Source organism: Haliotis rufescens, unplaced genomic scaffold (assembly GCF_023055435.1).
Source record: "Haliotis rufescens isolate VD_foot unplaced genomic scaffold, xgHalRufe1.0.p SCAF_18, whole genome shotgun sequence".
NCBI lineage: Eukaryota > Metazoa > Mollusca > Gastropoda > Lepetellida > Haliotidae > Haliotis > Haliotis rufescens.
The window spans coordinates 25,557,511-25,570,153 of record NW_025963868.1 but is presented as its reverse complement, the minus strand read 5'-3'; the positions used below and the strand labels follow the sequence as shown (position 1 = coordinate 25,570,153).

The window sequence follows — 12,643 nt, the reverse complement described above, 5'->3', positions numbered from 1 at the left end:
TCTACTTCTTTGCCTCTGTTCTTGAGCACAACACTGCAGATAATAGCCTGTGTGGTATTGTATGTGTGTGTGTGTTTGTTGTTTAACGCCGCACTCGGCAATATCCCAGCTATATGACGGCGGTCTGTAAATAACCGAGTCTAGGGCCAGCCAATCCAGTGATTGACATCTACGCAATTGGGATACGATGAAATGCCTCAACCAAGTCAAGACCACCCGACCCCGTTAGTCCCCTCTTACGAAAAGCATAGTCGCCTTTTACGGCGCATCTATTCCAGTTATATCACGGCGTGTCAGCTGAATTTGGGAGGAAAGCCCGAAGTGATGCAGGCCCCAGACGTTTAACACTTTGGTGAAACCCACGAGCACGGGTATGGTGCTGACAAACCTAGAAACATAATCGGAACGAACCGGGACTCGAACCCACAATCATAGGTTTCTGGTGTGCCAAAGGGACGCAACTCTGCAAAGCGAATCGCGGCGCCTTAGACGACTGGGCCACCCGTGCCCCCTCTTACAATATATAACCCAATAAGGTACATTTAGGTAGGCTTGGGTCCGATAATTAAACGCGAATTGTTTGATAGTAGCCAAAAATGATAAGCGGATATTTTGGAAGCATCCCACTGCATCCCCAGTGGATTCAGTTAGCATGTCTATTAAATACAGTGATAATGGAACGCTGGCTTTATAAATATGTATCAGAAATTATTTTTATCGGACTATTATAGCTCTGGTCCAAAGGTTAATTTCATTGTACAATATTACAGAATTCACTCAAACGGTGCTCCATCATGTTGGTATCATGACAGTGTCTAGTGGCATTTTACTTTCAAATCTTATTTAAACACCATGACTTGTTGACAGAATCAATAGTAATGACTATTGTTTATTTACATACAGTCAAACACAGATGTGTCGAACTTACGTTTGTCGCGAGGTGAAATCGTGGTCCATGCGAATTCATTCTCTATTCATCATTTTCCGTTGTGACGAACCTCGGATAAATTGACGTATTTGTGTAGGCCACTGTAACGTCCCCACAGACTGATACATCGGTTAAATATTCTTCACAATATTCACAATGGACCAAGTTCCAAAACTTCATGCTGCACTGCTCTACTTTCTGGTTTTATTTTCATATTATATCTCTTGGCATCATGTGGGATGTAATCTGAAAAAGAAACACTTTTATAATCCAATTGATATACCAGAGTGCTTTAAATCCATACAGGTACATATAATAAACTGACCCCACCCAACTTAACGACTCCCGGAATGCGACCATCTTCCCGAGGCAAGGGTGTTAACTGACTATAAAAGTCCAGTTTCCACCCTTGCCGAACTAGGCTGGTATTATGGCGTTACATTTTGGCTGGACTAACGAGTATATGCATAGTCCAATCAAAATCGCGCACCGAAATCGAAATCCGGTTCGAAAACTGTCATGCAGATTTCGGTCGATTGGAGGATTTGCAAAGCATGTGCACCGCTAACTAGTCGTCAACAGATATTTTCTAAATCTTTTCATGTTTTTAATCAAGGTGCTCACGTGATTTGATGCACTTCGCGATGTAAGACCCGTTTTATCACAATATATATATCTTGATTATCGATCAGATCGTCTTGACTTGTGCGCCGCCGTTTTGTTTGTTTTTGTTTGAAGCAAATGCAGGTGATACGAGAGGTGGAATCTGATTGGTCCACAGGAGAGGCATAGAAGGGACATAACTCGTAATAGCCACTGGTGGCGCTACGATAGAGTTCAGTAATTCCAGCCTAGTTCGGCAAGGGTGGAAACTGGACTTTTAAAGTCAGTTAACTCTTTTGCCTCGGGAAGATTGAGAACGACACGCCTATGACAACACCGAGTCATCAGCTTACTTTATTACCAATATTTGTGTACCAAAATCTATTGTCAAAGTAGACACAATTTATGAAGAACAACTTCTTTAATACAGTAATGGCGACGTTTCGGTATAGATCCTTATACCGTTGTCAAGCAAGACTGTCTTGCTTAGTCGGTTGTCGTGAACAGTTGGATATTTATGTTTTGGCTGCCGTGCGGACAATATTTATTCAGTTTTCGTGCATTTTCGACAGTACTTTTTCCCTTGTCTGAATTGGGGACAATAAACTCCGAGGGGTTAACGCCGCTTTTAACAGTATTCCAGTTATATCCCGGCGTGTCAGCTGAATGTGGGAGGAAAGCCCGAAGTGATACAGGTACCATTTCGGTGAAACCCACGAGCACGGGTATGGTGCTGACAAACCTAGAAACATAATGAGGGGTGAACCGGGTTTCGAACTCACAATCATAGGTTTCTGGCGTGCCCAAGGGACGCAACTCTGCACAGCGAATCGCGGCACATCAGAAGACTGGGCCACCCGTGCAGCCCTCAAAATGTTTGAGAGGTTGTCATAGCGCCCTATTCCCGACAATTCACAAAGTCTTCCAAAGTCACGGGGTCTGTCGGGTAGCCTAGAGGTTAAAGCGTTCGTTCGTCACGCAGAAGACCGGGTTTCGATTGCCGACATGGGTACAATGTGTGAAGCCCATTTCTGGTGTCCGTGATATTGCTGGAATATTGCTAAAAGCGGAGTAAAATCAAACTCACTCACTCACTCACTCACTCACTCACTCTAATTATTACGTAAACATGACATGTATATGTATGGAAACAATCAAGTGTTATCAATTATACGATTCTGACCCCAACTGTTAATCCCCACCCCAATTATTTAACATTTAACGAGCTGTACAACTGGCACTCATCATCGATTATTATTGTTTATGACCCGTGAAGATCCGGGGTAGAATAGGTCTTCAGCAACCCATTATTGCCGTAAAAGGCGACTATGCTTGTCGTTAGAGGCGACTAACGGGATCGGGTGGTCAGTCTCGCTGTCTTGGTTGCTGCATGTCATCAATCCCAATTTCGTGGATTGATGTTCATGACGTCAATCACTGGATTGTCTGGTCCAGACTCGATTATTTACAGACCGCCGTCATATAGCTGGAATACTGCTGAGTGCGGCATTAAACAACAAACAAACAAACTATTGTTTATGTTTATCAATATATTCCATGTCAGGTGATCCTGTCCCAACCGGGCACACGATGCAGCAGATTCCTGGCACGGCTAAGGGATGCAATTCTCTTCAGAGATTTGCAGGGCTAGAGGCAACTAGACTTGCACCCTACCCCCTCTATAATGATGAACATGGACCTATTTACCACCATAGATGGTATTCGCAAGTGACGTCACCATCTCCATTGGTCCAGCCTCTACTTTAGCACATGATTATGTCTCGCTCTTTAGAGTAATTTGATTGTGGGGCTATTTTAACGTCGTGTGTTCCGAATCAGGCTAAATAACAAATCAGTGGTAGTGAGTGAGTGAGTGGGGTTTTACGCCGCTTTTAGCAATATTCCAGCAATATCACGGCGGGGGACACCAGAAATGGGCTTCACACATTGTACCCATGTCGGGAATCGAACCCGGGTCTTCTGCGTGACGAGCGAACGCTTTAACCACTAGGCCCCGCCGCCCACAAATCAGTGGTCTTGGTTGTTTTATTTTATTATAGAATGGAGATATATTCAACTAGATAATCAAGTGTTGGGGGGGTGCGGGGGGGGTGGGGGTGGGGGGTGGGGTGGGGGGGAGGGGGGGGGGTGCGGTAGGCCAAGTCGTCTAAGGCGCCGCAATTCACTGAACAGTTGCGTCCCTTGGGCAAAACAGAAACCTATGATTGTGGGTTCGAATCCCGGTTCGTACCGATTGTTTCTAGGTTTGTCAGCACCATACCCGTGCATGTGAGTTTCATCGAAGTGACGTCTAAGGTCTGCATCGCGTTTCCTCCCTCATTAGCTGACACGCGGTTATATAACTGGAATACTGTTAAAAGCAGCGTTATACACAACTCACTCACTTAGATAATCGAGGATGACCCCGACCCACCACCCAACGCCCAGAGAACACAAGAGGAACGACACGCAAATGACAACACCAAGTCAACATAGAGAGTGCACGTCGGCACACCACCACAAGATTTATTTTTTAAAAAACGACACACAGACATCAGGGCATACAGCTTCTGACCCAGGACTGGGAACACCAACTGGCTGAGCTTGATGGGAAGTGGGAGCCGCCGAAGTGACTGACAGCCTCGTAGTAGCTGAGTGATATGGCTTTACAGAACTCCTTCTCTGCTGCAGTCAGGACGCTGACGATGAAGCGTTTCCTCATAGATGAGCACACCCTGTTTGCCCCATTGAACAGCATGCCGTCACAGTCATTCTTAGTTCTCCCGTAATAGGATGCCTAGGGGAAGAGAAGGGACATGTACAAAATTGTTTGGGTTTTTTTCGTGGGAAGCTTGATATATTCTAGTTGGTTTATTGTTTAATGCAACGCTCCCGTGAAGATCCGGGGTTAAATAGGTCTTCAGCAACCCATGCTTGCCGTAAAAGGTGACTATGCTTATCGTATCGGGTGGTCAGGCTCGCTGACTTTGTGGAAGTGAGTGAGTAGGGTTTAACGCCGCTTTTAACAGTATTCCAGTTATATCGCGGCGTGTCAGCTTAATGTGGGAGGAAAGCCCGAAGTGATGCAGGTCTCAGACGTTTACTACTTCGGTATGGTGCTGACAAACCTAGAAACATAATCGGGGCGAACCGGGATTCGAACTCACAATCATAGGTTTCTGGCGTGCCCAGGGACGCAACTCTGCACAGCGAGACTTGGTTGAAGGATGTCATCGATCACATTTGCGTAGATCGATGCTCATGATATCAATCACTGGATCGTCTGGTCCAGACTCGATTATTTACAGACCGCCGTCATTTAGCTGGAACATTGCTGAGTGCGGAGTAGAACAACAAACCAAACTAAATCCAGTTGTATGGTGGCGGCCTGTGGATACCTATAAAGCCCAAACTGGACAAGGCCGTTAGGGAGTGTGCCTGTTGCGTAGATATGTATGTTTTCGTTGTCCTGCGTAGGGGGACGGGGTAAATGGGGTTTATTATTCTGTTCAAGATTGTTGCACTTATATTGCGACATGCTTGCACGTATGTGTGGATTCGGCTGTTTGTACTTGTATGGATAATGTCGATATTACTGTACTAGCTCACTGAGACAGCATGCCGCAGTTTAACACGAACACTCCACTCAGACACAGTGTACTGGCTCCGAGCCGACCAGTCCTTGTTTTAGCCCCTTAACGCCGAGCGCCAGGCAGGGTAAAAACAAGTACCATCTTTTGACGTCTTTTGGTATGAGGCGGCCGGGGACTGAACCCCGGACCTTGCGCTCCTCGGGCGGACCCGCCGCCACTAGACTACGGAGGCGGTCCCTGCGCAGATAGGTGTGTGTGTGTGTGTTTGTTGTTGTGTAGACTGGTATGTGATAGTTGTCATGGTTGTTGTTGGTTGTGCGTTGACATACCTACAAGTCTATGGTATAAGATAGAAATCAAGGGTCTGTCTCAAAAGTTTCATCTGGTAGAAATAGGAAACTTGATAAGATAGGGATTGATAAGACGTACGGTCTTCAAGTTGTACGAGCAATAGGTTCCCCCAACGGATTCAATATGAAATTAGAGAAACGATAAACGTTTGACGAAATACGATCATCACAGCTGTGCATGAGATGGGGTTCAAATACGTGGGAACAACAGGTAGGTGTTCAGGGAAAAGTGTTCTATAAAATTCATGCATTCAAATTATCTGCGTACCATTCATGACTGCATATGTCTCGGGTTCCAAATCATTTACCTTAATGAGACATAAGTGAGTGAGTGAGATTGGTTATACGCCGCTTTTAGCAATATTCCAGCAATATCACGGCGGGGGACACCAGAAATGGGCTTCACGCATTGTACCCATGTCGGGAATCGAACCCGGGTCTTCTGCGTGACGAGCGAACGCTTTAACCACTAGGCTACCCGCCCGCCCCTTGATGAGACATGGTAGAGAAGGATAGGGGTGTAAGGGGCGGTCGGGTTCGATTCCCGACATGGGTACAATGTCTGAAGCCCATTTCTGGTGTCCCCCGCCGTGATATTGCTGGAATATTGCTAAAAGCGGGGTAAAACCAAACTCACTCACTCACTCACTCAGATAGGTGTAACACGCCCATGGTACCTCCAGGTAAACGCGTCATTGTGTTGCACGCTGAAACACGTGCGAAGGTCTCATTTGCGGGTGTCTTATTCTCCGAGGCTAAATAGACGAGCGGCGATTAGTATCAGGAAATGAATGGGGAGGTGCTCATAGAATGAACGGAACACCAGCTTCTATCTCATCTGAATAGCCACAGTGTCATTGTCCCTGATAACGCCAGTTATCACAACGTGAGAACCTGGTAGAGGCACACCAACCATGAGAACTTTGAAGGCAGGGATGCAAAGTTATCTAACTTCTGTCATTCAAACATCTGAAACCAAGGTACAGCTTATGGAACATTCGTGACCAACTCGTGTTATTCCGGGACTAGCCGAATAGCGACTCGTGCCCCTCTCATGGCCATTTTTGCAACTGGGTTCAGTCTTAGCGCAAACGGGCATACCTAAAACAATTGTCAACTCGTATATTTCAGATGCAATTTGAAGCACATCGGGACGTGCGGAATTATACACTCAGTATGATTGAACACATTTAACTGTGTCTTGGGTATATGTTTAGGTGCAAGACATATGTAAAATCAAAAATTATTTCTGAGGGATTATTTGACAAACAACTCGAAATCATACGGGCATTCTAATTGGTTTGTCGTATTTTCGCACATAACATTCATCGACAGGAGGGCGAGTCTTCGTGCAGGTTACGGAAAGGGGCGAGTGGTGACGAATGCTTATGGAACAGATCCGACTGAACAAAACGCCAATTCAATACAGGGCAGACAAACTGGTTTTGCATCACGGTAACGTCGTCTAACGTTCGCCCGTCAGACGCCGTGAGCTAAATCCGATAGAGCTCATCTGGCCTACTGCAAAGGGTTTACAGCTAATAATAACACAACCTTCAGGCTGAAAGATGTCAAAACATTCATACATGTTCCTTTTCCAGGGACCGCCTCCGTGTTGTTAACCTGTCTCTCCCTCGTCATTAAGGTGCGAACACAAGCTAGATCTGGTCGGCTCGGAGTCAGTTTACTGTGTCTAAGACGGTAGGGATCCGCTTGCACGCTCCTTGGCCTGTGTGCTCATTTGTTTAACCAAAGTGACAGACGTTTTACGAACGCTCCCAGTTCCGCTGATTTCGAACAAGCTGAGTTTGTGTGTTCCTGAGTTCCCGTTCATACCTCATTCACTCTTACTTCGTCAGACCGCCTCCGTGGTCTAAAGGTAGAGCGTCCGCCGGGAAGGGGAAGGTCGTGGGTTCGATCCCCGGCCTCGTCATATCAAAAGACGTGAAAAGATACTTGTTGTTACCCTGTCTGGCGCTCAGCATTAAGGGGCTAAAACAAGGACTAGTCGGCTGGGAGTCAGTATACTGTGTCTGAGTAGGGTATTCATGTTAAACTGCGGCATGGTATCTCAGTGTGCTAGCACTTTAAATCGGCATCAGTCCGGACTAATACAGGCAGCCACACACACACACACGTGCATGCAAGTCGCTATATAAGTGCAATAATCTTGGACGCGACGATAAACCCCATTTCACCTCACCTCACCTCTTTTCCAAGAATCACTTCTGAAGTTTGTCCAGAGGCTGAAGATCATATGCTTGGCGTTGAAAATCAGTACCACCAATTTGATGGAGTTGATACCAGCCTCGTCATCCTAACGTACATCTCTTTGGATGACACTATTACCGATCTAGATTCCACATCTACAGTATCAGAGCTGTGATTGGATACCGATTGTTGGGCGTCAAATAGTATTCAAAGTGCAATATATAGTTCAAAACGTGTTATGCTAATTGGTTTTGTACATATCACGCGTTGATATCATATGTCAATGCATCTTGGGTACAATGTGTGAAGCCCATTTCTGGTGTCCCCCGCCGTGATATTGCTGGAATATTGCTAAAAGCGGCGTAAAACCATAGTCACTCACTCACCCAATACATCTAAGCGCATTTACGTATTTATAAACTGAAACCATATTACGTATTCCGAAATGAAATATCACATTACTCGTTCAAGCAGGAAATTAAGATTCAAATTTCTGTTATCCCACCATTAGGTGAGGTGAAATTGGGTTTAACGTCGCGTCCAAGATTATTGCACTTATATAGCGACTTGCATGCACGTGTGTGTGTGTGTGGCTGCCTGTATTAGTCCGGACTGATGCCGATTTATAGTGCTAGCTCACTGAGATACCATGCCGCAGTTTAACATGAATAGCCCACTCAGACACAGAATACTGACTCCGAGCCGACCAGTCCTTGTTTTAGCCCCTTAATGCCGAGCGCTAGACAGGGTAACAACAAGTACCTTCTTTTAACGTCTTTTTGTATGACGCGGCCGGGTATCGAACCCCGGACCTTCAGCTCTCCGGGCGGACGCTCTACCACTAGACCACGGAGGCGGTCTATTCCACCATTAAGTTAACTTACAATTTTCAATGGTCGGATGATAATATTTTCTATCTTCATTCCTATTTTCATTTCTACCTCCTAGCGTGAAATATTTGCATTTTGATTTATTGAGAGTCTCCCGAATTCCTGGACTGTAGTAGCGATACCTTGGTGACATGTTCACTTGACACCAGAGTATTGTTGTCACCTACAATTATAATCTATTTCATACACACTGGTACACCATTGTTATCTCAATTTTACCTATAAACATGAGTTTGTGACAAAATTGCATCAAAGTTAGCGATATGCCAAATTAGGTCAATGTTATTTAATAGGATATTTGGTACGATCTTTTCTTTATAAAGTATATTTTGAAAGAGAAGTGGAAAATTCAGTTTTCTTGCATTTCCGACAGAACTTTACCCCTTGTCGGACAATGAACTCCGAGGTTAAAGTACTCACACATTCATAACAAACATCGTGCTTGTCACAGCTGGGCGTGAAGCGGGTCTTGAAGAAGTAGGGTAAGTTATATGGAATGCTGCATCCGTTTGAGCGGGAAGCACAGCTCTGTGACGTCACCACCGTCAATACTGCAGCACATAGTACAACAAAAGGGAGAATGGTCTTCATTGTGCCAATCTGAAGATCAAAATCACAGACGTTAGTGAGTGAGTGAGTGAGTATGGTTTTACGCCGCTTTTAGCAATATTCCAGCAATATCACTGTTGGGGACACCAGAAATGGGAGACGTTAGTGAAAGTTATTGGGTACAGACTCAAAGAAGCTCAGTCCGCGTTTAGTTAACTCGGACAATAACTTTCTTTTTTAAAATGGCTGACGTAGCGGCCATATTGAAAATCATATTCGATGCTCGTCCGTTACAGATCTAGCCAGACAAGCAGGTCATGGGCGGATACAGCTTTTTTGGAAAGGTGGGGTGCACAATTAATATCTATTTATTGTCTTTGGTGGTAATTTATACAGAAATAATGATTTTTTTCGAAATAAAAAGGGGGGTGCGCACCCCCGCACCCCCTCTCTGTATCCGCCCATGCAGGTGATATATCTCAAAGAGTCAAGTTATCGCAAACCACCTGCTTGTCTGGCAAAATCTGTAACTGATGGGCGTTGAATATGATTTTCAATATGGCCGTCACGTCGGCCATATTAAAAAGAAACTTATTGTTTGTAAACAATTCTCCTTTTCATCCAGATGCTATTATACAATTTGATTCCTATGCAGTGGGTTCAGCACATGTTTACTTTCGACATTTTTAATATAGATCTTGGTTTGACATCTGCATTTTGGCTATGCCCTGAAATCCTCCCAAACTTCCATCGGTAATGCCTTGAATCTGATATTTGACATCAGACATTGTGTATGCTTCTAATGGATGGCGGTTCCGCTATGTAATGGTTTTATCAGATCAGTCATTGAACCGCTATTATATTTGTTCGCTAACAGTGTGTTAAACTATTGCAATGATGTCTATAGGTGCTCCTGCTTTTGGCCTTTTGGCGTAACAATTGCTGTATGTTACTGTGAATGTAGAACTTAATGCAAGTGTGAAGTCAATGCTAAAAAGTGGTCTTTGCTCACTTAACAAAACTACGCATTTACGCTTCAATTAACTGTTGACAAAGGGGTTCTCCCCTCGTAGCTCTTCAGGTAAACGAGGGGCGGTCGGGTAGCCTAGTGGTTAAAGCGTTCGCTCGTCACGCCGAAGACCCGGGTTCGATTCCCGACATGGGTACATTGTGTGAAGCCCATTTCTGGTGTCCCCCGCCGTGATATTGCTGGAATATTGCTAAAAGCGGCGTAAAACCATACTCACTCACTCACTCACTCAGGTAAACGAACAGATGATAACAGTGACTGAGTGAGTATGCTTCTACGCCGCTTTAAGCAATATTCCAACAATATCACGGCGGGGGACACCAGAAATGGGCTTCACGCATTGTACCCATGTCGGCAATCGAACCCGGGTCTTCGGCGTGACGAGCGAACGCTTTTACCACTAGGCTACCCGCCCGCCCCTTGATAGTCAACTCGTAAAGAAAGTCAGGAGCCTAATCAAAGAAATGTGTTTAATGTGGCTAAAACTGTTTCGTTTAAAGTTCGTAATTAAAGAAAGCATTTTGACAGGTTTGCGGTATCATAGCTTACAAAGCAATGTCGACGCAAAGCATTTAGCTGCGAGAAACATCTCTGGACGGTTTAAGGTTAAGCCAATCTTAATGTCAGTGAGTTAGTATGGTTTTACGCCGCTTTTAGCAATATTCCAGCAATATCACGACAGGGGACACCAGAAATGGGCTTCACACATTGTACCCATGTCGGGAATCGAACCCGGGTCTTGTGCGTGACGAGCGAACGCTTTAACCACTAGGCTACCCGACCGCCCAGATGATAACAAATTTGGTAAATCCAAATGTGAAAGTTGCGATAAAATAAGACGAGACATGATGATTTACCATTTATGTTGTGTTTCCTGTTGTGCCAGGCATTGTTTGTATTCAGAGATTAAATTTACCGTGTGTATCTACCGGTGATCCAGTTACGAAATACCAAATAATTTATAAAAGAATTTTGAAGCAATAACCGTAAAGAATTGTATCCAAAACAAATATTTTACCAGGAATAAAATAGTTTTGGTTCACATCAATGTCAACGTAAGAGCGGATGAGTGAATGTTGTTCAACGCCGCAGTCAGCAATGTTCTAGCTACATCATGGCACCACGTAATTAACATTGTTAATTATGTTCAGTATTTGCGAAAAGCTTCGGATCCTGGGGCCTAGTCTTTCTCCACAGTCCCCACGGGTGTAAAAACATACAGAAGTGACTGGTATAAATATATCATAAATAAAAAACACTACATATATACGCTCCTGTACTCACCTATAAATCAAATGAGCGCAGAGGTGACGCCAGTCGCTGCTTTATAATGTCAGAGATAATGACAGTGGGAAAAGCAGGATGGTTGAACACACCTTAACAGAGTCAATCAACACACTGTCACATCACGAAGTCCTTATTTCAGGACACACTGTGATTACACTCGGGAAAAGTCGTGAAAGATGAAGAGATATATATTTCGTCTCAGCTCCCGATGCATAAAAATCTTGAAATGTTTCACCTGACATTTTTACTGGTCCATGTGGACGTCCCAACAAATATTAGTCCAAAGGATGCACGCGCGCACGTACACACATACACACACAGAATAAAAAAACAACAACAAAAAACACTCGATCATAACCAAGACCCACTTGCACCAATGTTGTAAGTCTATGTAATAATAAGGAGTTACGATAATCATTCTTCTACGATCGCTTTGTGAAAGTTATCACGAATTTAGTGTCTTGGTATATTCAAACACAAATGTTTCATCAAACACAACTTTTCCTTAGTCTGTGACTTTCGACCTGGAAATTATAAATTTAGTAGATGGATCAAATTTTGACAAACATGTTGCACCAAAAACAAGTCTTCGTAAGGCTGTTACATTTGACCTGGAAATGATGAATGTACTATATGGATCTAATTTGGACACACATTTCACCAAAACAAGTCTTCGTAAGTCTGTTACATTTGACCTGGAAATGATGAGTGTACTATATGGATCTAATTTGGACACACATTTCACCAAAACAAGTATTCGTAAGTCTGTTACATTTGACCTGGAAATGACAAACGTACTTAATAGATCTTAATTTGACACACACATTTCACCAAAACAAGTCTTCGTAAGTTTGTGACCTGTGACCTGGAAATGATAAAGGTACTTGATAGATCTAATATTGACAGAGTCAATCAACACACTGTCACATCACGAAGTCCTTATTTCAGGACACACTGTGATTACACTCGGGAAAAGTCGTGAAAGATGAAGAGATATATATTTCGTCTCAGCTCCCGATGCATAACAATCTTGAAATGTTTCACCTGACATTTTTACTGGTCCATGTGGACGTCCCAACAAATATTAGTCCAAAGGACGCACGCTCGCACGTACACACATACACACACAGAATAAAAAAACAAACAAAAAACACACTCGATCATAACCAAGACCCACTTGCACCAATGTTGTAAGTCTATGT

General features: G+C 44.0%; 1 protein-coding gene across 1 annotated transcript; it reads right to left on the bottom strand.

The window, feature by feature from the left end:
* Positions 1 to 4,034: 4,034 nt before the first annotated feature.
* LOC124132941 (conodipine-P2-like) lies at positions 4,035 to 11,510 on the bottom strand. Its single transcript, XM_046497122.2, has 3 exons — positions 11,439 to 11,510; positions 8,996 to 9,175; positions 4,035 to 4,328 (listed from the first exon to the last, which is right to left on the bottom strand). The coding sequence occupies exons 2-3, from the start codon at positions 9,164 to 9,166 to the stop codon at positions 4,086 to 4,088; spliced, it is 414 nt and encodes a 137-aa protein (XP_046353078.2). The 5' UTR covers positions 9,167 to 9,175; positions 11,439 to 11,510; the 3' UTR covers positions 4,035 to 4,085.
* Positions 11,511 to 12,643: the final 1,133 nt, after the last annotated feature.

Excerpts from the sequence above, each read along its gene's own strand:
- LOC124132941 (XM_046497122.2), bottom strand. The coding sequence starts at position 9,166 with ATGAAGACCATTCTCCCTTTTGTTGTACTATGTGCTGCAGTATTGACG. Across the intron at positions 4,329-8,995 it reads ACGATGTTTGTTATGAATGT|GCATCCTATTACGGGAGAAC; the intron begins GTGAGTACTTTA and ends CTCTTCCCCTAG.